At 38.1% G+C, this 27,181-nt stretch overlaps 4 protein-coding genes across 4 annotated transcripts; 1 reads left to right on the plus strand and 3 right to left on the minus strand.

The window, feature by feature from the left end:
* Nucleotides 1-12,742: 12,742 nt before the first annotated feature.
* On the plus strand, nucleotides 12,743-15,515 carry LOC113280606. The gene is made up of 3 exons (XM_026529213.1): nucleotides 12,743-13,536; nucleotides 14,317-14,683; nucleotides 15,381-15,515. Exons 1-3 carry the CDS (start codon nucleotides 12,743-12,745, stop codon nucleotides 15,513-15,515), a joined length of 1,296 nt encoding a protein of 431 aa, XP_026384998.1.
* Nucleotides 15,516-16,010: 495 nt separating this feature from the next.
* On the minus strand, nucleotides 16,011-19,231 carry LOC113284397 (glutathione S-transferase zeta class-like; the record flags this gene model as incomplete). Its single annotated transcript, XM_026533842.1, has 9 exons — nucleotides 16,011-16,446; nucleotides 16,663-16,722; nucleotides 16,833-16,894; nucleotides 17,896-17,971; nucleotides 18,076-18,129; nucleotides 18,611-18,682; nucleotides 18,775-18,872; nucleotides 18,961-19,017; nucleotides 19,120-19,231. Coding segments are annotated over 9 exons (690 nt in total), but the record flags the coding sequence as incomplete, so codon positions are not given.
* Nucleotides 19,232-20,126: 895 nt separating this feature from the next.
* Nucleotides 20,127-23,461, minus strand: LOC113284396 (glutathione S-transferase zeta class-like). Its single transcript, XM_026533841.1, has 10 exons — nucleotides 23,313-23,461; nucleotides 23,128-23,236; nucleotides 22,962-23,018; nucleotides 22,783-22,868; nucleotides 22,590-22,661; nucleotides 22,056-22,109; nucleotides 21,863-21,938; nucleotides 20,845-20,906; nucleotides 20,651-20,710; nucleotides 20,127-20,397 (listed from the first exon to the last, which is right to left on the minus strand). The coding sequence occupies exons 1-10, from the start codon at nucleotides 23,313-23,315 to the stop codon at nucleotides 20,299-20,301; spliced, it is 678 nt and encodes a 225-aa protein (XP_026389626.1). The 5' UTR covers nucleotides 23,316-23,461; the 3' UTR covers nucleotides 20,127-20,298.
* Nucleotides 23,462-23,532: 71 nt separating this feature from the next.
* On the minus strand, nucleotides 23,533-25,976 carry LOC113280607. The gene is made up of 2 exons (XM_026529214.1): nucleotides 24,311-25,976; nucleotides 23,533-24,023 (listed from the first exon to the last, which is right to left on the minus strand). The coding sequence occupies exons 1-2, from the start codon at nucleotides 25,974-25,976 to the stop codon at nucleotides 23,533-23,535; spliced, it is 2,157 nt and encodes a 718-aa protein (XP_026384999.1).
* Nucleotides 25,977-27,181: the final 1,205 nt, after the last annotated feature.

Genomic DNA, 27,181 nt, shown 5'->3' on the forward strand with positions numbered 1-27,181 from the left:
CAAGAGTGCCCGAGGCGTCTGGAGCGTACCTTGCTACTTTTGACAAGTCCTGACTATGATGGACTCGGTCCGAAGATACCCCACTTAGGATGGGGTCTTGTAACCATAAACCTCATCGGTAGTGAGATAAGAGACTGTGAAATCAACTGGTTGTTGAATTACCGGATGGGAAGAGCCATAACCTTAACCCGGTAGAGGTAAGCTTCCTTGAAGGGGCAACCAGAGGGGGAAGATAACGACTACACCCTCCATTAGGGAGCTGAATTGTGTCAAAAGACGACAATGTCATGGGGCTTCTACTCACGGGAGTACTTAGGCCTGTCGCATTGTCGCATAGATATATCCTGAAGAGGTAAAAATACAAGAGATGTTAAGGCAAGATCAATGGGTCATTACATGAAAATGTAAAGACCGCCTGCGATTTTTCCGCCCGACCAAATAGAGGCAAAGATAAGACCTCTACATAGGGAGGCGAGATAAGACCACACTAGACGCACATAGACCTATATATTATGATGATTATATTATTATTATGCAATTTTAATAGTGCAGGAATAAGGAAAAAGAAGCAACAATACAATGCGCTACGATGAACTAAAGATGGACAAAGAACAAATGTAAGTAACTCAAATTATCTATACATTACACTAGACGCACATGGCATAAGCATCACATAAGCATTACATGGCATAAGCATCGCATAAGCATTACATGGCTTAAACATCGCATACACATTTCATCGCATAAGTATTTTCGCTCAATTATTTCACATAAGCAATTTGAAGACATTATACTCAAAGAAGAAAGACGTGACGATCAATTCGCTCATCCAGCACTTTCTCAAGAGTTCTTCCCTCATAGATAAAAAACAGAGGCAACTATGTATTATCAAGAAAATAAATTTTGTTCTTTATCTTCTCGGTCAGAATCATTTCCAAAGAAGACGCTCATTCATGAATAACAAAAATTCTCACCAACGATGGATTAAGAGAAATAGAAGGCATGTAATAGAAATCACATCACAAAAGTTTCACATACTTCAAGGATTACTACTTCTTATACTTCTTCAAGGATACTTCATACTTCATACTTCTTATACTTCTTCAAGGATACTTCATACTTCATACTTCTTATACTTCTTCAAGGATACTTCATACTTCGTATACTTCGAAATGATAATTCATATATACTTCTCAATGCTTCAGAACTTCACAAAAGAATAGAGAAAAGTACGTACTTTTGAAGAAAAATGTTCTTTCACGTAGTTCCTTCATCAACAAATATCAAAGACTACTCCAACATCACGCATCTCGCACCAACAACTACAACAAAATGGATTCTTTCTTAAAGATCGCTCTTCAAGCGATATTCAAGAAAAAAGAGGCAAAATGTAGGATCAAAATATCGCACAACACATTTATTAGGTGTGCTAGATATAATTATTTCCTTAGCATACGAGAACGTAGCACAAGAGTGCTAAGATGTATCACAAGTGCGAGGGAACTTATCACAGGTATAAGGCAGGAGTTAGCACGAGAATGAGACAATATGAGCTGTACTCCACTACATGTGAGCTGTCATCCACTATGTAAACACCTATATAAAGAGAAAGGCATGAGAGATAAAAGGAGGAGACACACTTTAGGAGAGGACACAATTTTAGGTAGAGAGGGAAACAGAATTTGTATTGTTATTATCTTCTTCTTCCTTCCTTCATCAACCTAGAAATCTAAATACTCATTAATGGAGATTTTAAATGTAATACTCATGTAACCTTAACAATCATAGTAAAACCTAACCCCGTGGATGTAGATCACATTGATCGAACCACGTAAATCTTGTGTCTATTTATATTTCTAGCACTTATATTGATAATTAGAAGACTTATATGATTAGATCTAGAAATTATTGAAGGGGTGTTGGTTGTAGGATTTCCTGCAACTAGAACAAGAAATAAAATACATAAAGAGAGCTTATATAAAAAGTAATAAATCATTTGATATTTTAATTGGAAATCGTGATTAAATATTCAGTTTTGCGACGCCAAACAAAATATCTTACGGTATGATCAAAGAAAGAAACGATAAAAGAAAATATTGAATCCCAAATTTTTTGATATGTCAAGAAGGAAAGGTCAAGTTATCTCTGGTGAAAGACATTCACCCACTTTTGCAAGAACTTTGGACTAAAGGGCAACTTCATTTTGGAACAATATTTGACTACTGTGAACACGTAAATATCGATAGCATCCACGTGTTCACAAACAATAATCGCAGTATGCTCGGAATCATTACGGAGAATAAAGTAGATGTAAAATGGCATAAACATGATGACTCATCGACTCGGAGTCTTCGGGCTCGTCCTTGTCTAGTCATGAGAATGTAATTCAGCTATCCTTATGAACACGATGCATGAAATCATAGAGCATAATAACAAAAGTAGAAAGTAAAGTGCTGAAGTATAAATGAGACGATGATTTACGTGGTTCAGCACTAAGGCCTACGTCCACGGGGTTGGGGGTTTCACTATGTATTTGGAATTACATGGGTAGTCAAAATGAATTTGTGTGAAGACAGGGGGGAAATAGATCTCATACTTACTCTTCCTATTTCTCTCTTATATTCTCTTACTCTCAGTTGGTCGACCCCTTCTCTCTTAGTAGAGATGGGCATTTATAGGGATGATACATGGGGTCCACTATTAGAGACAGTTGCAACCTTATCTTCTTGATCTTTGTGTTGATCCCGCTGGTATCTTCGTTCTCGATCGAAGGCTCCATCGGTTCTGTATGGTTACGAAGGGTCACCTCCTTTTCTTCCATAGGTCCGCTGACACGTACCCTATGCCTATGGTATTTAATGCGGGTGGCTGGGGCGGTCCGATCTGTCTGACGCCCCTATCACATCTTCGTCAGTGGAGCTAATCTTCATCGTTGATCTTGGATCTGCCTCGAGATTGGATAAAGAAGATCTTTGGGTGCTCTTCAGTACTTCGCGGTAGCTCGTTCCTTCAGTGCTCCCTGATTCTAAGCCATTGGATCATTGTAATGATGAACAGATATAGGCGATAGAGGTCCCCTGGGTGTTGGGACGTGGCATCATATCTTGATGTCTCACTGTTGCGTGACTTCCACGTGCACTCCCTTTAACACGAGGCGGATGATGAATAATGTGTATAAAATTTACCCCTTTTCTCTCAGCTTGAAGTTGGTCAAAGTTTGGAGAAAAACCACCTTCACATTCATCTCTCCTCATTAACTTCTCCTCATCCTTGGCTCACGTTCCCACTATTGGCATTAACTTCCTCTTGATTTGTGGGACGATTTTATCTTGTTATAAATATGAGAGAAGTTGTAAATTCAATAAATTTTTATTCTTCTTCATTCCTTGTCAGTTCATAACTCTCCAGTCTCCCTGGATCTTCATTCTCTCCTCAAGTTCTTCTCTTTTGTTCTTTACCTCTTAAATGTTGCTGCTCCTGATTCTTTCTGTCACAACTTCGATCCATTCTGACAAGATTCTCTGAGTTAAGCCACTGTCACTGTTCTTCAATAGTCTCGATCCTGTCCATTTCTGACTGTCCAAATCGTCTTTTATCCAGGTATCGTGTTCATCATCTTGTTTTAGATTTTAGTTGATATGCATCTTTCTGCTGTTGTATCTCGGTTTTTGCGATGAAGAACAAAATATACAAAAGTATATATACTTTCCCCTGTTCTTTATCGCAAAAAATTAAGGCTTCTATGCTGGTTGTTGAAGCTTATTTTTGACAGTTATGACTGAATTAGGGTTTCTCGTTTCTGTTATTCTATTTGCCTCTGTGCCCCTGTCAATATTTCAGATGATCTGTGAAAGTTTGTAAAATCTAGATTTTTGATTATGTTCTTTATTTGATCTGTGGTACTTCTCTTACCCCTCGTAGGTATGTCTGATCGTCATCGGGTCTCATACCAAACTCCGCCATCGAGCCCCTACAGGTCTCCACATAGAATTCCTGATATATCTCCGCCGAAGGGTGGTCCATTTAAGTATACCCAACTCGATCCACGAGCACAAAAAGTTTCGCCATTTTCGGGTCCAAGGGTGGTTATTACGAAGAAAGGGGATCCACCGAAGGGGTCTCGGTATGCGGTTAATCGTCATGTGGCCCATCCCTCTTCCCAGCGTGTTGAGCCAAGAAATGTGTAGCACTCTTCCCCGCACCGTTCCGAACCGCTGAATGTTCAACCTCTTCGAACCATACCTCCTCAAGCCACGATGCCTCCTTCGGGGTCTAAAGATTCGCAATCTACTGCTGCGGTGAAAGAATATTTTTCTAAAGTTACTACACCCAAGGCTGACCCTCTCAGGAATCCACCGGTCAAAAGGAAAGGTTCGGATATAAGTCCTCCTAGGACGAAGGAACCCTCGTTGAGTAAAACTCCCAGCCCCGATACTGCGCCGGTCATACGAAGCATTTCGGTGGGAAAGAAAAAGGTTACTTTCAAGCATGTTGATCTCAAAGTATTCAAGGAGAAGCATGACCTCGAGTTCTTTGATGTTAAGTTCTATGCACCAGATGATGACCTTACCTATGACATGATCGTAAACTATAAGTACGATGACCATCATTTGCTGACTAGTGTGGGGGCTTTTGAAGCGGGTTTGATGATGCCCTTGTATAATTCGTGGGATTCCTTTTATTATGATGTTCTGGCCGAACGCGAAGGTTTTACTCATAATACTCATTGTCGCTCGGTAGTGCAGCTAAGTGGGAATTATCTTCGTACTTTGAAGGAGTGTTATCTTCGAAGCAAGGGTGAGACGATGATGACCTGCTATGTTCCCGATCTTGCTGAGTGAGATTTGTATACACCCGCAAATTTTAACGCTTCTTTTGGAGATTACGTCAATAGTAGAAATCGCAAGCCATGGAGTGTAGGTCTTCGTACGATTCCTGCTTCTCATGGTGAAGTTCGTCTTTTAAGTGAAGTGAGTGATTCGAAGCTTCGCTATATTCCTGGTACCGAAGGGACTTCTCAACAGAAGCTTTTTCCCAACCGTGAAAAGCTTAAGCGTGACCATAATTATGAATGGCATTCCACAGTCATCGAATTTGTTGGTCCTTGGGCTTATGGATGGGTGTCTGGTCCGCATGGATGGCATCATGTTGCTGGTAGTCAGCCTCGTGATAGCGCTCCAGCTCTCTATGGTGACTTCTGCCCCTGACGGTTGAATTTCGATGGTATGAACTTTGATTATGTCGTTGACGCTTCCGATGAAGACAAAAGCTCTGATGTTGTCCTTCTTTCGAAAGGTAATGCCGCTTCCAAGGTATGGTACCTTATGTTCGAAGGGTAATGCCGCTGCCAAGGTATCGTCCCTTATGTTGCCCCTTTTCTTCTTAGTTTGAGGTAACTCGAAGCATAGAGAAAATAGTTTTTGTACTGACATGTTGAGTATTATATCCTTAGGAAAAGAAGAAAAAGAATATAGGCGTGGTTCAGTCTTCCACTGCCCCTGTGGAGGAAACAAACATTCATGATGAGGTTAACAACCCCGTAAATGACGAGGATCTCGAGGATGGAGAAGATGTTTCCGATGATGAGGAACGAACAGATACCTCTCCTCCTAATCATGAGAAGGATAAAAACACCGGTGGTGGCGCCAACGAAGGGGCGAATGCCCCCAATGGCACTGGTGGGGATAGAGTTATGCCTGACACTCCTATGAATGATTTCCCTATAGGATCGGTGCAAATAGAGGAATGAGGATGCTGATCTTCAGCCAACAAACCCTACTCCGGAATTTTCTTTTGGTAAAATTCATTCCGTTGGGGGTCCAATGGATATTAACGCTGCCATGGGGCTAGTTGAGGAGTTTTCTTTGGTTTCGCCAAATGATGAATGATATGTTCTCGGGGGCGAAGGTGAGAAGGCCGCTGGTGGGAGAGTAGCTGAGGATGGTGGCGAAAAAGCAGTTGGTGATGACCAGGAGGAAAATTTAGGTGGTGATGAGACTCGTGCTAACGAGGAGACCGGGGCCAAGAAGAGTTCCCATGGTCAAGGGGATGTGGCTAACATTGGAACTTCCGCTGATGCATCTTCGGAGGATTTTGATAGAGCCATGATGCAGGGCGGTGATGATGCCACACTGGATTGGTTGATGAGGAAAAATATGATGTTTGTGTCGAACCCTGCCCCGGTGATACCTGGTGAGAAAAACTCTGATGCCTTTACCCGCCAAAGGATGCAGTTTTCGTCTCCCGATGAGGTTGCCGAAAGTTGGGAGAAATATTTGGGATCTACCTCTACCAGCTTACTGGTCGATCCCCCTTCTTCCATTGCTAGCATGATGGCTATCGCCGATGGGTACCAGTATGGTTATCCCCAACAGCGTGTCCTTGAAGTAAGTCATCGTTGATTCCTTCTTTTACTGCTGACATACCTCTTTATTGATAGTTATTATTTGTTCGTGATCATTGCAGATAATGAAAAGTGAGCATTGCAACCACACTTTGTACCAATTCTTCAAGGCGAAGTCCCTAAAGCTGGAGGCAAAGCTTCGTCATAGGGAAGAAGAGTTGAATGTCGCTGAAGTGCTTATTTACGCTAGGGATAAGGATATATTGGAACTGAAGAACCGTCTGAAGGGGAAGGAGCAGCTTGGAGCCGAAGAGGAGAAGCTTCATGTTGAACTTGCATTTGTTCGTAGTGAGTTGGAGAAGGCCCGTAACGATGCTTCGTCTTCTAAAGGTTTGTTTTCTTTTTCTACTCTCCCCTTCATCTCTCTCTTTCGTCTCCTTGGAGCGCTATCTGAGTCTCCCCGCCCTATCTTCAGCGGGTGATGTCAGAGAGTTAACATGGCTTCGAAGTGAGAGGACTCGTCAAGCTTCTCGAATTCAGGAATTAGTAACGAAGATTAAAGATGAAGCTGAGAAGTGGAACGCCCGAGCTGATGAACATAACGAACTGGAAGCACGGCATCGAGAAAGGCGGGAACAGATTGTCGATATGAAGAATAAACTTAACCCTGACCGTCGCTTATTTAACGGTGCTTTATTGTGGACTCGTGAAAATCTTCGTGAGGCCCATGAAATTATTTACCGCTTGGAAACTAAGGTGGCAGACTTGGAAGAAGAGTTGCATCAAGCCCGATCCTCCCACGATCCTGAAGTCCAGGGATATATACAACGACTTGTTCGGGAGAGGGACGATGCCAGATCTGAGGCTTTTTCCCTTAATAATGCTTTGATCGCTTCTCGGGCCGATGTTGCTCGTTTAGTGGATTCTGAGAAGGATCTTGAAGTGAATATGTACAGGCTTTCTAAGGGTATAGAAAAAATGAATAAATAAGTTGATCATCTTCGTCATTTAGACTCCATGAAACATGTAGAGTTGGATGAGTGTCAGTTTTCTCTTACTACTCTTCAGTTGGATTATAAGAAAATTTCAGAGGAGTATGATTTTCTTGACGAAGCTCTAGTTAATGAATATGAGATAGCTTCGGCTAGATTCGAAGGTATACATTTATTGGGTTGTGAGTGGTTCTGCGACTCTAGCCTTCTAACCCTTTTGTGTTTCCTTTTTCAGAGCTCGAGGGACAGTTTAACTTGCAAATGAGAAACTTGAAAATTATCAATCTTCCCTAGTATACCAGGAGGGTCAAACCAAGTATTTCGAAGGGGTGGCTGGATCTAGGGATGTAGAAGCGAAGGAAGCATCCCAGGAGGTGGCCCGCTTGTCATCTCTGTTGTCGCAATCCGAGCTCAAAGCTAATGTGATTACTCATAAGGCTCGTTGTCAGCTGGCCGAGGAGATTAACAAGACTTTAACCAAGATCGAACAAAACCTTCTGTAGGAATATAATATTGTTAAGAAGTATCCTCATCGTCCTATGCCTGAGCCATAAGACGGAACAAAAACCTAGGTTTCTTCTGTGGGAGACAGATTTATCCTTTGATAGACTTTTCTGTGTGAGATAGATTTGTTTATTATCAAGTCTGTGATTTTGGGATGCAACAACTCTTGGTTGTGGGTGAGATCAGCTAAGGGAATCAAGTGCGCAGTATCCTGCTGGGATCAGAAGCGTAGGAGTAAAACTGTACCTTGAATTAGTGGGAGACTGATTGAGGTTCAACTATAGTCCAGTCCGAAGTTAGCTTGGAGTAGGCTAGTGTATGTAACGGCTTAATACAGTGTGTATTCAATTTGGACTAGGTCCCGGGGTTTTTCTGTATCTGCGGTTTCCTCGTTAACAAAATTTCTGGTGTCTGTGTTATTTCAGTTTCCGCATTATATTGTTTATCTTTATAATTGAACTAATACAGGTTGTGCATTTAGATCATCAATTAGATCAATCCAACCTTGGTTGTTGATTATCATTGATTGATCCTTGGACATTGGTCTTTGGTACCGTCCAAGTTATTCCTTGTGTTTGATTAGACTCGCTGATTTATATTAGCTTGAGTAAATCAAAACAAGAGAGAGATATTAACTCCTTGAGATACTTTTACCTAGATTGAGTCTGACTGTCTAGTTAATTCTCTAGAAATTGTTTCGGAGTTAGTCCATACAGATTGCTAAGCGAAATATTGGGTGGTGTTTTAGACCCCCACTTTTTCATATATCTTCTCAAGGATTCTTGAACAGGTTCGAGGAGTAACCCAAACACTTCAATTAGCTCAGACCACCCACCTCTTAATTTAGGTAACAAAACTCGCTCGGGATAGTTACATAAATTCATAGATGTTACACCAGATCCAACTAGTTTCCTAACATTATCGAACTCGTGCTATTTATCCTGAACGCATACGATATCACTATCTGCAACAGATTTTCCTTTTTCTTTCCTGTTTCTTTTCCTTTGTCTATTTGTTTTGAAACTACTCATTTTTTAAAAATCGCTCTGGTCTGCTCTCCAGAGAAGGGAAGAAAGAAAAAAAAAATTGTGAATGAAAACTGAAGGGAATATGGGTATTTATAGGCGGTAGAGCACCGAACATGGACGGTCGAGATTAAACCGCTAGCGGTGTAAACTAGACCCGGCGATCGCTATGAGACCTTTGTACTTAGGATTATTTTAACCAATAGTTCATTCAATCTCCAAATCATAAATAGAATTTAAATCGAGGATTGTACAACGTTGTTGTTGAGTGGTACTTTTCAAACATGAGCTCTGCGAATCGGAGGAAAAATAGTTTAATCTTCGTAAACAACACACATACTTCAAAATCTTTTCAACTTTTCATACGATTACACTCTCTTAATCTTCATCTTCATGATTTAGTCTTATTTCATTTTATTTGACCTTTATGATACATTCATCTTTTTGTTTTTAAGTTTTTTATCTAAGTTTTTTTCTTCTTAAGTTTTAAACTGTTGATTCTCTTTTTTTTTATCTTGTTTTCTTCTTATGGATTGTTAATTTATTTTTGCAAAGACTTCTCTTTCTATCATGAAGGGCATTCGATATTGGACCTTTGTACCCAACTTTCTCCTTCTGCTAACTATTCTGTTACAATCAAATAGAGTATCGTCATATTATTCTTCAACAGTATTGCGTGACATCAAATTTATGATGGTCTTCAATAATATGTTTTAGTATTTTTCTCAGTTTAATCATGTATATGATTTGGTTACTTGCAACGAGTTACATATTAACTCAGTAGAACCGATCATTCACAGTCAATACAAAAATTTGAATTCTCACTATTCAATCTTTCCCCCTTTCACAATGCTGATTTTTTTCAATTATGAAAGCTGGCAGCCAGATTATTCGCAGTTGACCTTTTTCAAATTAAAAGCAGTTTATTTTCTCAAAAAAATATCTCAGTCCAGATTATCTATTTCCATTGATACAAAAGATCTATGATTCGTCATTTACTATGATATTATCACCCACTTTCACTCCTTAAATACAGATAACTCTATTCACCCTAACCACAATCCTGAGTCTCTTATTCTCCAAGAAAGAAACTTTGTGGAAATGGCCGAAACTCCTAATACCCAGATCTTGGCCATCACTAATAAAATGCAGAAGACAAACATTCGTGATATTTGTGCCTGATTGATGAGAAGTGTTGTTGGTTCAAAACAGGCTATCCTAACTGAAGCTCAGGAAAATTGTAGCAACACCTTAATTGGTAAGCTTTTTTCAGATGACTCCTTCGAAATTGAAGATGTAAGGAAGGCTGCTAAAGATATATGGAAAAGATACAAAACCAAATAAGTTCGCGCCTTAGACAGGAATATATTTTTATTCAAGTTTTATACTAAAGACACTATGGCTGCTGTGCTCAAGAAAGGTCCGTGGAATATTTTGAAGTGGCACCTGAATCTGAAAGAATATGACCCATCCATCAAAGTGCAAGACCAATTTTTCTCTCATCAAAAATGGAATGTTCAATCCCAATATCTTCTAATAGATCATCATTACAAAGCTGTTGTTAATGATGTTGTTGAAGAACTAGGAGAAAATATCTGGATAGACCCAAAAAACTGTAAACCAGGTAGATTACTGCATATAGATTTGTTTAAGCCTTTGCATAGAGGAGGTTGGTGGAACACATCTGCAGGAGGAGTTTCTTGGGTCTGTTATCACTAGGAGAGATAACCACATAAATCTGCCATGAGTTTTTTTGCATTGACCACAATGAAGATGAGTGTAAAAACACAGCAGATGATCTGAAGATTAGAGGCTATACTAATGAAGAGTACATTGCTTATTGCCATGAACTGGAAACTGCTTACGAAGTTGAGATTATTGATGATCTGGACTTATTGTTGCAAAGAATATGTGAAGCGAGTCTTAAGCGTATGAACAATACAAATGATGAAGACCATGGACCTAGTAGAAGACCTAAAAGATCAAGAAAAAATGAGTCTGATAATATCTCAGATCGCACTGAATCTTCTATTGGTGCAACTCAAGATGCTGATGTTCAAGAAAATATATCTGGGAAAGGTACTGGAAAAAGACCATTTGTTGTATCTACTGATGATATGGAGCACGACTTGATTGAAGAAGGAGAAATTGATGAAAAGGAGTATCTTCATGATGTGGAGAAAGCACCTGCTACTTTGGTAAAAAAATCTCATTATAATCATTTTATTTCTTTGTGCACTTGTTCTCTTCTTCTTAGTTCTCAAATTTTAAATAGTTATTCTTCCTTTTTCACTCATACAATTACGATCATGAAGATACTTAGTTGGAAGTGCCAAGGCTTCTTAGGTAGAGACACTAGATATCATCTTCACCAATTGAACATCTCCCATGCTCCGGATATTATTTTTCTTTCAGCAATTAAAATTAATGATGGCAGAATCATTAACCTTACCAACTTTTTAAATATGCCCAATAAAGTTTATGTTCCTTCCGTGGGAGCATCCGGTGGACTAATCATGTTATGGAAAGATGGTTTTAGTCCGAATATTGTTAGTACCAATGAGAAATTGATTAATGCTTTAGTGAATAATGACCCTAGTAAAGGCGATTGATTTCTAACAGGCTTATACGGTTCTCCATATAAAACTGAACAACTTAATCAATGGTCTGTAATTAATAAACTATGTAGAATTATTAATGTCTCTTAGGTTAATATAACCTTAAACCCCAATGATAGAAACTCTATATGGGCAAACCCAACCCTACCTGAAGTCAAATCTCTTATTAAAGACACTTATCTTACTAATTTAGGGTTTAGAAGCAAACCTTTTACTTGGACCAGTAATAAACATGGTACAGGTAAACATAAATCCAGAATAGATAGATCTCTAATTAATAGTGAATGGTATTTAGTCTCTCCAGATGCTCTCCTTACCCATCTTCCCCAAAATGGTAGTAACCATTACCCTATTCTTTTAGAGCTTTATAGAGTTAATAAGAACACAGGAAGAAACTGGAATTTTTTTGGGCACTGGCTACAAAATGATAGTTGTCATGATGAAATAAAAAATGATTGGTATGCTAACTATGCTGGTTTTAATGATTTTGTCTTGACTAACAAGTTATTGAATACTAGACATATCTTAAGCAAATGGAGCAAGGAAATGTTCGACAACATCCAACAGAAAATAACAGAGCTACAGTCTAAGATTACCTGTCTTCAATCATCAGACATTAACGGCAATAATACATCTGCAGTTATAAATCTTGAAAAAGATATCAATTCTCTTAATGACATGTTAGAAAGCTCGAACAGACAGAAAGCAAGAGACATTTTCTTCAACGAAATTGACAAGAATTCCAAGCACTTCCATGTTCCATCCAACAGAAGAGGATCGCGAAACAGAATTTATTCTCTTATTTCTTCAGATGGTTCTTGGTGTAATGATAGAGACTCAATTGTTGTGCTTCTCAGAAATCACTTTCAAAGCATAATGACAACATCTTCTCCAACAAATAGTGATTCTTTCCTTTAGTACATACCTACACGCATTACAACTGAAGACAACCTACAATTGGAAGTTGTTCCAACAGACAAAGAATTACACTTTGCTTTAATGACAATGGATCCATGAACTTCTCTTGGTCCAGATGGATTCCCCTCATAATTTTACCAATCCCAATAGCAGCTAGTCAAAGGAGATGTTTGCAGTATGGTTAAGTCATTCTTCCACTCAGGGTATATTCTAAATCAACTAAATAATACAAGAATTTCTTTGACTCCTAAAACTCAATCCCCAAGAAAACCAGAAGATTTTAGACCAATTTTCTTATGCAATACGGCTTACAAGATAATCTCAAAGATCATTTCGTTGAGAATGAAGAAAGACATGCCCAACATCATATCTCACATGCAGTTTGCATGTGTCCTAGGAAGACTGAATTCAGAGAACATTTGTATTGTTCAAGAGATTGTGCAAGCCATGAAGAGGAAGGAAGGCAAAGCTGGTCATCTTGCGCTGAAAATGGATATGTCTAAAGCCTTCGACAGGCTTGAGTGGACTTTCTTAATTAACGTCCGAAAGGAATTTGGGTTTGGTGATAAATTTTGTCAGTTGGTGCATCAATGTATTAGTTCCACTCAAATTGAAATTATGTTGAATGGTGCTCCTACTGCTCTGTTCTTTCCTTCTCGAGGAATCAGACAAGGTGGCCCTCTTTCGCCCTATCTTTTTATCCTAGCCATGGAATCATTCTCAGGATATCTTGCTTACTATGAAGATAACGACACGCTAACTGGTATGAATATCTCATGTTCAGCCCCTAAAATCAATCATCTTTTATTTGCAGATGACTGCATCTTATTTTGTAAGTCCAATCAAGCTCACACAAGTAAGTTGCTTCAAGTAATTAATCATTTCAGTAGCTGTTCAGGTCAGATAATTAATTTCAATAAGTCAGCTTTATTTTTCTCATCAAATATGGAGCCAACAGATATTCAAGATGTTAGTGGTTTTCTTCAAATTAGAGAACTAAATATTAAAGAAGAAAAATGCTTGGTGCTTCCCTTCTTTGTAGGCAGAAACAAAAGAATTCCTTTCTTTATTCTGGTGGACAAAATGGATCACAAGTTTTCAAAGTGGAATGCAAGTAATATGTCAGAGACATCCAGGTCAGTAATGATTAGAAATGTATCTAATGCAATTCCTATTCATCATATGACAAGCTTTAAATTATCAGATGTTACAGTCAAAAAAATGAATTCTTCGTAACAATCGTTTTGGAGAAACAAAAGATCTAATAAAGGTAAACACATTGTTACTTGGAGACGGGAAAATCATCCAAAGATAGAAGGTGGCCTTGGATTTCGTGACATGCATATTGTTAACAGAGCTTTACTCACTAAATCATCATGTAAGTTCTGTACTGACAAAACTTCTATTATATATGACAAAGTCTTTGCAAGCCAAGTATTTTGCTGATGGGAAGATATTTAACCTAAAGAAAAAAATACAATGCTACATGGTCGTGGAACAACATCAGCTCAGAACTTAAATTTGTGGAAAGATTTAGTTGTTGGAATATTGAAAATGGTAAGAACATTTTAATTTGGAAGCACAGGTGGATACCAGAAATTCCTACTCCTCCTCCTCCCAAGTTTGGGTGCATTCTTCATCACAACTATACCCATCCATCAGCTTTTCATGCAAGATTCTTCTTCTTGGAACATTAATTTACTCAATGAGTTACTTGAACCAGAAAACAATCATACATATTCTTCAGCTATCTATTCATCCGGATTGTGAAGATAGTCTCATCTGGCTTCTAGAACGGAGTGGTTATTTTTCAGTAAAGTCATCAAAATGTACGAAGAAGCTCATATAGCTCGGTCAGTTGGTCCACTTCTTCAAAAGATGTATATTGCACTGTGAAAGTTGCCTACATTGCCAAGAGTTCAACAGTTCCTATGGAAAGCTATCTCTAACCTTCTCTCTACTAAGGAAGCTTTGGGTTATAATGTGGTTGGTGATAACAATCTATGTCCGTTATGTGATCAACACGTAGAGTCTGCAGATCATCTCTTCATGTCTTGCACAGTTGCCAGACTTGTTTGGTTCACAGTATGGGATGGACTTCTAACCCTCGACTTAGTCTTGCAGACTGGATATCTAGCTGGTTCACTAATCATCCGTAATTGTGCAGGTGAACAACAAGGAGCAAGGTGTATCTTCTTGAAAGATCTCAGACATGCAGAACAAGCCGAATGCATGGAACTGTGGGAGGCGGTGAAATGGGCAAAGGAATTACAGCTAGCAAAGGTGCGGTTCGAGCTTGATACAAAATTGGTGATAAACGAAGTTAATAAAGATAATAGCTTTATTGACTGGAGATTGATCAACTATATTAAAGATATTAAGTTATTTTTTTTCTATATTTAGCTCTTGGAAATGTTATTACATTGGATGAGATATCTATGTTATGGATTGATTCTTCCCCTACAAAAAATCAGATTCCAGTTACTTAAAAACAGTTCTTATGTAATAGTTTAACAAGATGCAATATAAATTCTTCTTTGCGTTTCAAAAAAAAAAATTTAATCAGTTACTATAGAATTTTGAAAATACAAACAACCCGAAACCCGTTTGGCCTGCTTAATAGAGGCCTCGAAATAAGTGTTTGTACATGGCCTGACATGCTCTTTGAGTAATTGGTTATGAGGCCTGTCTGGCCTGGAGTATAAAACAGGCCGGGCTGCCTGGCGTGCCCAATTTATACCCCTAGATTTCAAGATAGGGTAGCTAGAAGAAAAAGAAAATGTCGCGCCCAAGTGAATGTCTAGTCCTGCCAGGATAAGAAACAAGCATATATACGAAAATTATTCTCTCTATTCAGCTAACTGTCTAATTCTGCCTCTGTTCTTCTTCTGAGTTCTATATATATACTCGCCTAGCAAGAAGCCGCCGATTTCGGCGATATGTATGATTATTGTGGACTAAACTTATTTGGCATTTCAAGGTTTTAGTCTTCGCTACAAATCTCTCTGCTTTGCGCTACAGCCATTTATCGCCCCCTAATATCCTGGCTACATGGGTGTTACAGTTGAATAACAAATGGCGATTATACATTTTTATTATTGGAAATGAGGAATAAGCAATCTGAACGAAGATGCTTGCTGTACCGGAGTATTTACCTCAAGTAGTGTACCGTGTGAGAGAGAGAGTGTGGGAGCCACTCCAACACTCACCCATCTCAATGCTAAAATCAGCAAAATTCACCTTTGGGTCTCTCTCGGTGCATTTCATGGGATAAAATCCGGTCAGTCTAGCATCACTCCAATCTGAAGGTCTACTGGCAACCTAAGGACATTTTCATGCAGTTGCCTATAAATTTGTCAGAAAAAAGATATGTTTCTAGATTCTTCTTTTTTGTTGCTAGTATTCCAGTCCCTATGTCAGTTTGGAGTAATAAGGCTTAATAAACTGTTTTCTCTACTTATTATAGTTGTTTCAGGTTTTGCATTCCAAATCTGACCACCTATAGAAGTATGCAGTTTGGCACAACTCCTACCCGGCATGGATTTTATGGTGCACTCCTTGGCGTAGGTTGTAGATGATTATTTGTAAGGTTGCATGTAACCAACATTACTGGTGCAAACTACAGTAAGATTCAAAAGTTGTAGGTCCAGCAGAATGGAAGGTGTATGTCTAGGCAAAGACCATAAAACCCGCTTGGTCGACCTTTCGATTTCCTGGTCGTAACCCAAAAACGGTTGGAAACAACTTCCGTAATTTGTTTACGGCTGGGAAAGACCTGGCCGTATATTACTCTGATAACCCATACAGAAATTGACTCCCAATTACGGCTAGATATCCAGGTCGTTTTTTGTGTCACGGTTATGACTCCAAACCGTAATTTTGACATTTTTGTTGGAATAACATAATCAAAAGAAGCATAAGAGCAGTAGATGAACAACCCCACAGTGTTACTTCGTGGAGTCTGGTTGGTTCTCAGGCAAAGCAGCGTGAAAAGCTGGTAATTCATTGTATGATTCATACAGCCAGGATAGAGTAGGATACTGAGTCTGCACACATTAAGCCATAACATAATAAGTAACTCAGAACTATATATGGTCAACCCATTTTTTATCGGCCAACATTACCCATTTTACAACTATCCTATAAATAAGAGGTTACTTGAATGTCTGAAGTTATTTGTCAAATCGGTCATGCTGAACTTCTGATATAAAATGGCTCATGGAACAACATGAGTTTAATGTATACATAGTTTAGGGCAATACCATGTCAATTTTAAAACGACTGACCGCTGCATGAATCTGGGGAGCTATAAACAGATCCTCCTGCAGATAAGCATCAATCCTTGAATGAATATCAATCATCTGCAGCAGAAATAACTGAAGGATATAGAAAGAGCTGTCAAATCAGAAAAGGTCAAGTACGATAGACAAACCAGGAAAATTTCATCTCCTGTGGCTAATTTTCCATGATAACCTCCTAATAACTTCTCAAGTGCTGAAACACAGAAGTACGAAAATTATCCTTGGGCCACAATATAACAATTGAAAGATTTGAAAGAATACTGGAAAATTGCTGATGGGAGAAGTAGAAGTTGTATAAGGAATGGAATACAGTCTTATCTTATAAGACCAATGAAGCCGTAAGCCTCGATAGAAAAGTCGTACACATGTAAACTGTAAGGTGTGAGGGGTTTCCCAAAACAAGACTTTCAAGCATTAAATGCACTATCTGTGAAAAACACCTGAACATCCTCTCATTTTACGTACTGTGACATGCTCTCGTTTTACGTATTGTGTGTGCATAAAGGACAACAAATGTTCAAGGGAGAACACACAGAGTTGAATTGCAGTATGTGCATAGAGGGTAAGAAAATGAAATACAGAGTACTAAGAAATTCTTTAAATCATTCTCAGATAACTGATCGTAAGATAGGCAGTCGCGGATGCGAGTCCATTTCCGATTCTGGACAATATACACAACTTTCTCTACGGGTTCCAGCTTTGAATAAAACAGGTTTCCCAATATAGGATAACTGACCCCAACAAATATAAAGAGCATTTTAAGGAGAAGAATTTTTGAGACCACATTAGCAGACAATTTTATGTCAGGTACTCAAGGGAATTATTAAGAATACTAAGTTTGATGTGCACTCCAGGCAAGTAGATAGACAAACCATGTTGTGTGACTTGGATAGGCTTGCTAAATTTTAATGCTCTAGAATCTAGACGAACATGTTGAGCCCCGGTATGTACCTGAACCCAGACCCACCCACACGAGAATCTAATAAACTCTCACCTCATTAGAAAGGACATAAGTTCAGAAGGCTAGGAAAATATCAATAACAAGTTACTGGCAAGAAACCTAACCACCTAAATCTCTTATAGATGTGGCTCTAGATAGTGATTAAAAGGCGAAATAACAAAATAATTCTAGCAAATTCAAGTACTTGTTACAGGTTATGGGTGATGAGAATAAATATATGGATGACAGTTTACCTGCAAAGCCTTTTCCTATGTGCTGTTGAACCCAAGGAATCTTCTCGTCCTCATCGACTTTTTCCCCAATATATCTCTGGAATTGAGAGAGCATCAGGATTAAAAAAGGTGCCTCAGAAGTTCAGGAGGAAGGGGCTTCCAGAGGCAAGTCAAAAGGCAGATTCAGAAATTAATACATACTAGGATAGCAAGGTTCTGCAATGGCTGTATCCCCGAGCCAACAATATTCGCCGCCTAAGACCAATTGATAACAATGAAACATATCAATACCAGATTCAAATAGCAAGAATGAAAACAAAACTCCAAAACGGCCACAGTTGAATATATGATTTTTGAAATAGAAGCAGAAATGTGCGTTCTGCGAGAATTAAACCAACCATGTGCTAGGAACTACAAGTTACTGACTAGAACAATCATTGGACTGCAGATAAATTCCCATTACATAAACTTCTACAAGTTTTGCATAGAGAATTTGGCATTTGTAACTTGTTTAGCCATGCAAATCTTGTGTAGATATTGAGACAATCTCTGATTCCCCATCTATAAAAATGGATGGCGTGGCAACAAAAATTTACTTTTGAGGATCAGTCCTTAAGTAAAAGTTGGAAGTGTTCTCGTGAGTTAGAAAATCCAACCCTAGGTTGATGATTCTACACTAAAGACCAATAATATCTGCAATTATCAGTGACCAAAAGGAGAAGAATTGGCACTTTACTTGGTAATGGACGGCTTTTTCCTGAAGGTTCGTAGGCAAAAGTGGATGCTGAGGGTACTTCTCTTCCAAGTACTACAAAATGCAAAAACAACAATTAGCACTTCAGATGAAACATAATAGTAGTAATAGTCAAATGAAGCAATCACCCACCAAGGAATTTTAACAATTAACATACCAGTAAGATAGCAAAAAGAATCGGAAACTAATAAGTCCCCATCCACCAGTGCCGGCACATAACCAACAGGATTCACCTCCAAAAACTCTACACTCGGATAATATAATAGTTTAGAAGCCAACAAGCAAAATACAGTGAGCCAATTTGAGTCCTATTTATGATAAATGTTTCTTACCTGGACTCAACTGTTCTCCTTTCAATAGGTTGACTGCCTTGTACTCATAATTCAACCCTAAACAAGAAGGTGCCCAAATTATGAATACTTGAACTTTCAGAATCAATCAAATACTAGTGTAAATTTTGCAGAAAATGACAAGAGAGATATCATTTATACCTTTCAGATGAAGGGCAAAACGAACACGAAAAAAACAAGAGCTCCTGAAGTATGAATAGAGCTTCAGTGTTGATGGTTGTTGTTGGGATAAAGATGGACCCGAAAAATGAAATTTTCAGAGGGAGTGAGATGAATTGCCATTAATGGTGGTGGTGGTGATAGCTCGGGAAGAATTGTGCTTCTGGATTCTCCAAAAGATATGATCAGTGAAGTAGTCAAAATTATCGGTTTTACCGACTTTTTAGATCTTGTATTCTTGTTTAGTCAACCATAGATTTTTCAGAATTTTTTAACCTCAAGCATGAGCCGCCCAAAAAGAACATTATATGGCATTTGCTGCACTCGCAAGTGGCCCCCAAAATAACTGGATAACCTAGGAGCAACGTAGGAAATCCTGGATGTTTGGTCTCGTCTCGCCGGGATTATACACCTGGACAGTTTTGTCTGGGTGAGATTTTTGGTGAAATCTTGAAGGGCTTGTTTAAAAATTGGTATGTCTATTGTTAAGACCATCTCCGACCATTTGTGTAACGGGAAATATCATCTCCTATCTATGGGGTTGGGAATTCCCCAAAACTTTCATTCCCTACCCCTGGTTGTATGAAACTGGCATGTTTTTTCAGTTATTCTTAGAACAATTGCGGTTATTCAGACTCTCAGTCATTTCTGCACCGTTCACTGTGTTTTCTGTTTGGATACTGAGATTATTCTCAGGCATAACAGTAGAAAGATTAAGATGGATTTGAAATCTTAGGAAAAAGTCTTAGGTACTCGCATTTTGTGAAAAATGATGAAAACATTTTCAGGTCCCAAGAGTTTTTACTAATGATTTCTCTTGTCTGTCAATTTTACATGCTGTTTTTTCCTTCAGAAACTTAAATTCAATGTCTAGTGGCTTCAGGAACAATTAGAGAGTGAAAATGAGCTTGGTGAGATGCAGAATCTGAAAGGGGAGGCAATTGGAAATGTGCTAAAATAGCAGAAATGCAGCTGAGTGGAGCAAAATGTGTTAAACAAGATAACAGTACCGATTTATTCATTATTTATTTAGTATCATACAGAATATTCTGCATCTTTGACAACTGCATTTATCTTCCTTCCCTAACCAAAAGGTTACACTTCTGGAAGAAAAACATGACAAAAGAAGCGAGAGAGCAGTAAATGAACAACCCTGTGGTGTTACTTAGGGGCATCTGGTTGGTTTTCAGGCAAAGCAGCGTGAAAAGCTGGTAATTCATTGTATGATTCATAGAGCCTGGCTAAAGTAGGATACTGAGTCTGCAAAAATAATCGAAGAACAGAAAAAACATGTTTAAGTCATGATGTAATTATTAGTACAGAATTATGGTCAACCCATTTTTATTGATGAACATTACCAATTCTAAAACTCTCCTATAAACAAGAAGACGTTACTTGAATGTCTGAAGTTAATTTATCTAATCAAGGGTATACGCCATCATGCTGAACTTCTGATATTAAATGACTTGAGGAACAACATATGAGTTAAATGCATATATAGGTTAGGCGATACCATGTCAATATTGAAACGAGTGACCGCTGCATGTATCTGGGGAGCTATAAACAGATCCGCCTGCAGATACCATCAATGCTTGAATGAATATCAATCAGCAAGTGGTAAATACATAGAAGAGTGAAACATGCAGCGGAAATAACTGAAGCATATAGAAAGAGCTGGCAAATCAGAAAAGGTCACGATAAACAAACCAGGAAAATTTCATCGCCTGTGGCGAATTTTCCAGCATAACCTCCTAGTAACTTCTCAAGTGCTGAAACATAGAAGTACAAGAGTTATCCTTGAGCTACAATATGAAAGACTTGAAAGAATACTGGAAATTTCCTGATGGCGATGTAAATGTTGTATTAGGAATGGAATACAGTCTTGCCTTATAAGATGCTAATAAAGTGGTAAGTGTCGATAGAAAAGTCATACACATGCAATTGCAAAAACTAATCTAGTTACTATAAGGTGCGAGGGGTTTTCAAGAATTTGGAGCATGTAAATGCACCATCCGTGAAACAACAATTGAAGTATCCTCTCATTTTACGTTTCTGTGTGTGCATAAAGGACAAGAAATGCTCAAGAGGGAACACGAAGAGTTTAATTGCCATATGTGCATAGAGGGTAAGAAAGTGATAAATAGAGTACTAGGAAATTCTTTAAATCAGTCTCAGATAACTGATTGTAAGATATGTCGTCGCGGATGTGAATAAAACAAGCATTCCAACATAGGACCATTGACCCCAACAAATAGCATATAAAGAGCATTTTAAGGAGAGGAATTCTTGAGACGGGATTAGCAGATATATTTATGTTAAGTACTCGAGGAAAATTTAAAAAATCTGTACTACCACCAAGCTTGGATAGGCTTGATAAATTTATGTTAAGTACCCCAGGACAGTATTTAGACGATCCATGTTGAGTGACTTGGATAGGCTTGATAATTTTTAATGGTCTAGAATCTAGACGAACACGTTGAGCCCAGGATATGTACCGAAACACACAGCGACCCGCACCAGAGTCCAATAAACTTTCACCTCATTAGAAAGGACATAAGTTTAGAAGGCTAGAAAAATACCACTACAAAGTTAACCACCTTAAATCCCTTATAGATATGGCTCTAGATAGTGATTATAGGCGAACTAACAAAATAATAGTAGCAAATTCAAGTACTTGTTACAGGTTATAAGGGTGATGAGAACAAGAAAATGGACAGCAGTTTACCTGCAAAGCCCTTTCCTATGTGCTGTTGAACCCAAGGAATCTTCTCGTCCTCACCGACATTTTCCCCAACATATCTCTGGAATTGATAGAACATCAGGATTAAAAAAGGTGTGTCTCGCAGCCATGCCATGTAAAGTTCAGGAAACAGGAGCTTCAGGCAAGTCAAAAGGCAGATTCAGAAATCAATACATACTAGGATAGCAAGGTTCTGCAATGGCTGTATCCCCGAGCCAACAATATTCGCCGCCTAAGACCAATTGATAACAATGAAACATATCAACACCAGATTCATATTCAAGAAAAATAGCAAAAATGAAATAGATCTCAAAAACCGCTGCAATTGAATATATGATTTTTTAAATAGAAGCAGGAATGTAAGTTCTGCGAGAATTAAACCAACCATGTCCTAGGAACTACAACTCAGTGACTAGAGCAACCATTGGACTGCAGATAAATTCCCATTACATAATCTTCTATCAATTTTGTCTAAAGAATTTGGCATTTGTAACTTGTTTAGCCATGTAAATCTTGTGTAAAAATTAGCTATGCAAACGGATGGTCCGACAACAAAAATTGACTTTTGAGGATCAGTCCTTGTGTAAAAGTTGGAAATGATCTCGTGAGTTTGAAAATCCAACTCTGAGTTGGTGATACCACACTAAGGACCAATAATATCCACAATATCTGCAATTATCAGTGACCAAGAAGAGAAGAATTGGCACTTTACTTGGTAATGGACGGCTTTTTCCTGAAGGTTCGTAGGCAAAAGTGGATGCTGAGGGTACTTCTCTTCCAAGTACTACAAATTGCAAAAACAACAATAAGCATTTCAGATGAAACATAATAGTAATATCCAAATACAGCTAACACTATCAAAAACTTGCAATCACCCCAGTAAGGAACCTTAACAATTAACATACCAGTAAGATAGCAAAAGAATCGGAAACTAATAAGTCCCCATCCACCAGTGCAGGCACATAACCAATAGGATTCACCTCCAGAAATTCTACACTCGGATACTGAAATAGATTAGGTTGACTGCCAACAAACAAATTACAGTGAGCCAATCTGAGTCCTATTTATGATAAATGGTTCTTACCCGGACTGAACTGTTCTCCTTTCAATAGGTTAACTGCCTTATACTCATAATCCAACCCTAAACAAGAAGGTGCCCAAATTATGAATACTTAAACATTCAGAAGTTTTAATTGATCAAATACTAGTGTAAGTTTTGCAGCAAATGGTAAGTAAGATATTACTAATACCTTTCAAATGAAGGGCAAAACGAACACGGAAAGAACAAGAGCTCCTGAAGTATGAATAGAGCTTCAGTGTTGGTGGTTGTTGGACTACAGAAGAAGTTGTTGTTGCCTCCTGTAATAAACCAAGAAAGAAAATGTTAAGATAGATGGACGGGGAAGTTGTGAATTCTGAGAGTGAGGTGAATTACCATTGTTGTTGGTGGTGGTGGTGGTGGTGGTGGTGGTGGTGGTGGCGCAGGAAGAATTGTGCTTCTGGATTCTCCAAAACAGATGATCAGTGAAGTAGTCAAAATTATAGGTTTTACCGACTTTTTTAGATCTTGTTTAGTCAACCATAGATTTTACCGATTTTTTTAGTCCCAAGTATTTTTTTTTTTTTCTTTGGCAAGTTAAGTGCATTAAAAAGAATTAACTTAGGGAGTTAGTAACCCTTATATTTCCGAGAGTAGAGCCATCGAATGTTGAGTTATTGGAAAGCACTCTAGCATTTGATTTATCTACTTCTAAAGCAGACAGAATATAAGAAGGGGGGACAGTTTCCCAGCTAAGAGCATTGTTAAAAGATTTGGCTTCCTTTGCCAATATATCTGCCACATTGTTTGCCGTTCTTGGAGCAAAATTAAAACCCAAAAATTTTTGACAGGAATTGAAAACGTTTTTAGCTTCATCCAAAATAGACTGATTCTGCCATTCCAGTTGAGATTCTCTTCCATTCAGGTAATCAAAGAGGTTTTTGCTGTCTCCTTCCACTGAAAAATTTGCCATTCCTTTCTCAGTTGCACATTGCGCTCCTTGAAGCAACCCTAAGGCTTCCGCTTCTTCAGGGATAGAGGCTGTGAATGGTCCTGCTCGGCCTGTCTTGAAGTCCCCTACATCATCCCTTACAATTAAAGAAAAACCTGCCGACAAATTCAACGAAATCCAAGCTGCATCTATATTAATTTTAAGTTGAGCTTTCACAGGAGGAAGCCAACCTTGCTTCTTAGTTTTATGAAGGGTTGATAGGCTTTTAGGTATATCATCCTTGTACTAATAGTCTAAATATCTTTGTATTTCTAAGCATAATTGGACACTAGTCTGCTGTTTTTGTTCAAATACCCTATTACATCTTTCTTTCCAAATAAACCAAGCTTTTGTCAAGATAATTTCTATAGGAAAATTAGGATCTTTTTTTGCCTAACCACACCTTGCAGATATCTAAAAAAAGATGTAGAAGTGTGTATGTTAAGAGTCACAGGGAAAGGTTCTTCAGCCCATACAGATTTAGCATAAGGGCAAGATATGAACAAATGTTCTACAGATTCTACCATATTGCATCCAAAAGAGCAATTGGGTTGAACATCTTCCATAAAGGCAGAAAGTTTCAGATTTGTAGATAGAGCATCTTGCAGACATTTCCAGATAAAGATTTTAATTCTTTGTGAAACATTGAGATCCCATAAGTTTTTCCAGAATGAATCTGGTTGTCCTAGATTGTAGTGGTTCACTGTTCTTTCAGTGAGTTTATTGTACATGGATTTCACTGAAAAAACTCCAGATTTTGTGAGAAGCCATCTAAGAGTGTCAAGTTTATCTATGGATATCCTAGTATTTGTAATTTTCCTAGCAATATTATCAGGAAACATATTAAAGATTAAGGTTGAGTTCCACTTCTTAGTGAGAGGATCAATCAGGTCATTCACAAGTGTTAAGTGAGAGTTACATGTTGTTCTAAAGCTACTTAGATTGGACTCTAAGTTTGTTATCCATCTATCAGTCCAAATATTAGTATTAAGGCCATCTCCAATTTCCCAAATGATATATTGTTCAATAAGATGAATGCCTTTGCTAATGCATTTCCAAATCCAAGAGCTAGTTGAGAGGATTTTGGCTTTGAAAGTAGAGCTATTTCTGAAATATCTAGGCTTTAATTGTGTTACCCAAAGAGCATTGGGTTCTGTTAACATTCTCCAAGATAACTTAGTTATCATAGCTAGGTTCAAAGTATGAGCATTTCGAAATCCTAGACCTCCTTTATTTTTTGGATTACAGAGACAAGAATAGGATCTGGGATAGTATCCCTTGTAATCTGTTTCCTTGCCCCACCAAAAATCCCTCTGAATGGAATCAGTTTTGTTAGTAATTTTCTTTGGAAGAATGAAGCAACTCATTTGGTAGCTGGCCATGCTTGCCAAAGAAGATTTGTTAAGGATTAACTTACTAGTTTGGGGTAGGAGTTTACCCATCCAAACATGGATTTTGTGTTCCATTTTCTCAATCAAACTCTTAAAGAGTTTGATTTTAGCTTTACTTATGAAAAGAGCGGTTCCTAAGTAAGAATCTTGAGGATTAATTTTCTTAATTTTCAGTATTTTTCTAATCATTCTCTGGTGTTTAGGTTGGACTTTTTTACTGAAAAAAAATCCAGATTTGTCAAAATTAATTAACTGTCCAGAAGCCTTGCCAAAAGAATCAAGCAAAGATATAAGATTGTGACATTCTCTAAAGTTAGCCCTAATGAACAGAAGGCAAGCATCAGCAAAAAATATGTGAGAAATTGGGCCATTCTTAGGAGTTATCTTAACCCCATTTATGAGTTGTTCTTTTTCACCAGCTAGAAGTAATCTAGAAAAAATTTCCATACAAATAATGAACAGGTAAGGAGATAGAGGGTCTCCTTGCCTAAGTCCCCTAGTGGGCTTGAAATAATCACCAGGACAGTCATTGAGTAAGACTGCAATGGAAGTTGTAGACACACATTGATAAATGAGGCTACAAAAGTTATTATTGAAACCAAAGGCTTTCATGGCTGTGATTAAGAAATCCCAATCCACTCTATCAAAAGCCTTTGACATGTCAATCTTGATTCCCATTCCAGCATGCTTAATTTTCTTTTTTTGAAAGAATGAATTATCTCTTGGGCCATTATGATATTGTCAGAGATCTGTCTTTTAGAGAGGAAGGCAGCTTGGAATGGGGAGATAATAGAGTCAAGAAGAGGTTTAGTTCTATTAGTTAGAATTTTAGCTATAATTTTGTAAATTGTATTATAAAGGCCAATTGGTCTAAAGCCACTAGGGTCAATAGGATGCCTACTCTTAGGGATGAAAAAAAGAAAAGTTTTGTTGAGATCAGGGTGCGTGACTTCTGATTCAAAGAAAGATTGGATAGTAGACACTACTTGTTCTCCCACAATTTCCCAATTTAGTTTAAAAAAACTGGCAGGAAACCCATCAGGTCCAGGGGACTTGTTGGGTTTCAGTTTTTTAATAACTAACCATATTTCTTCAGCAGAAGGTATAGAGTTTAATAACAAATCATCCTCAATAGTAATACATGGAGAAATGTTAGTAAAAATATCAGGGTTGGGTGAGGGGAGAGGAGATGGAGCAGAGAAGAGGTTTTGGAAGTACTTATTAAGAGATTTTTGCATTTCATCTCTTTTGAAAGTGATTTCCTTGTCACTCCTTCTAAGACATTCTATATTGTTCCATTTTCTTCTCTTCATAGTCTTAGTATGGAAGTATTTGGTGTTTTTTTCTCCCAAATGGACCATGTTATCCCCGGATTGCTGCTTTGCTATGGCTTCCTGAGTGGCATAGAGGTTTTCTAGTAAAGATAGCTTATCTCTGATTTTTTCTTCCTTCTTGTAAACATAGGAGGAAGTATTAAGATTATTCATTTGGGACAGGGTATGTTTAATTTTTTTAGAAGGGAGGCCAAAAATATTTTTCTTCCAAAAATCTAGATTAGTTTGAACTGTTTGAAGATTCTGAATCAAATATTGTGTTGGGCTTCCTCTAATAATATGATCCCAAGAATCCTTTATAGTTTGGACACATGATATTTCTTTTTGTCAAGTATCATAGATAAAGGTGTAGGTATATTTTATGCTATCAGTGACAAGGTTTAGGGAAATAGGGCAGTGATCAGATCCTGCTGCTACAAGATGAGTTAGTTCAACATTACTGAAATTGGAACTCCGTCTACATTATCTACAATCCTATCAAGTCTTTCTTGGATGTTAGCATCCAATTCTCTATGGTTATTCCAGGTATAAGCATAACCCTTAAATCCT

This window comes from Papaver somniferum, chromosome 5 (genome assembly GCF_003573695.1).
Source record: "Papaver somniferum cultivar HN1 chromosome 5, ASM357369v1, whole genome shotgun sequence".
NCBI lineage: Eukaryota > Viridiplantae > Streptophyta > Magnoliopsida > Ranunculales > Papaveraceae > Papaver > Papaver somniferum.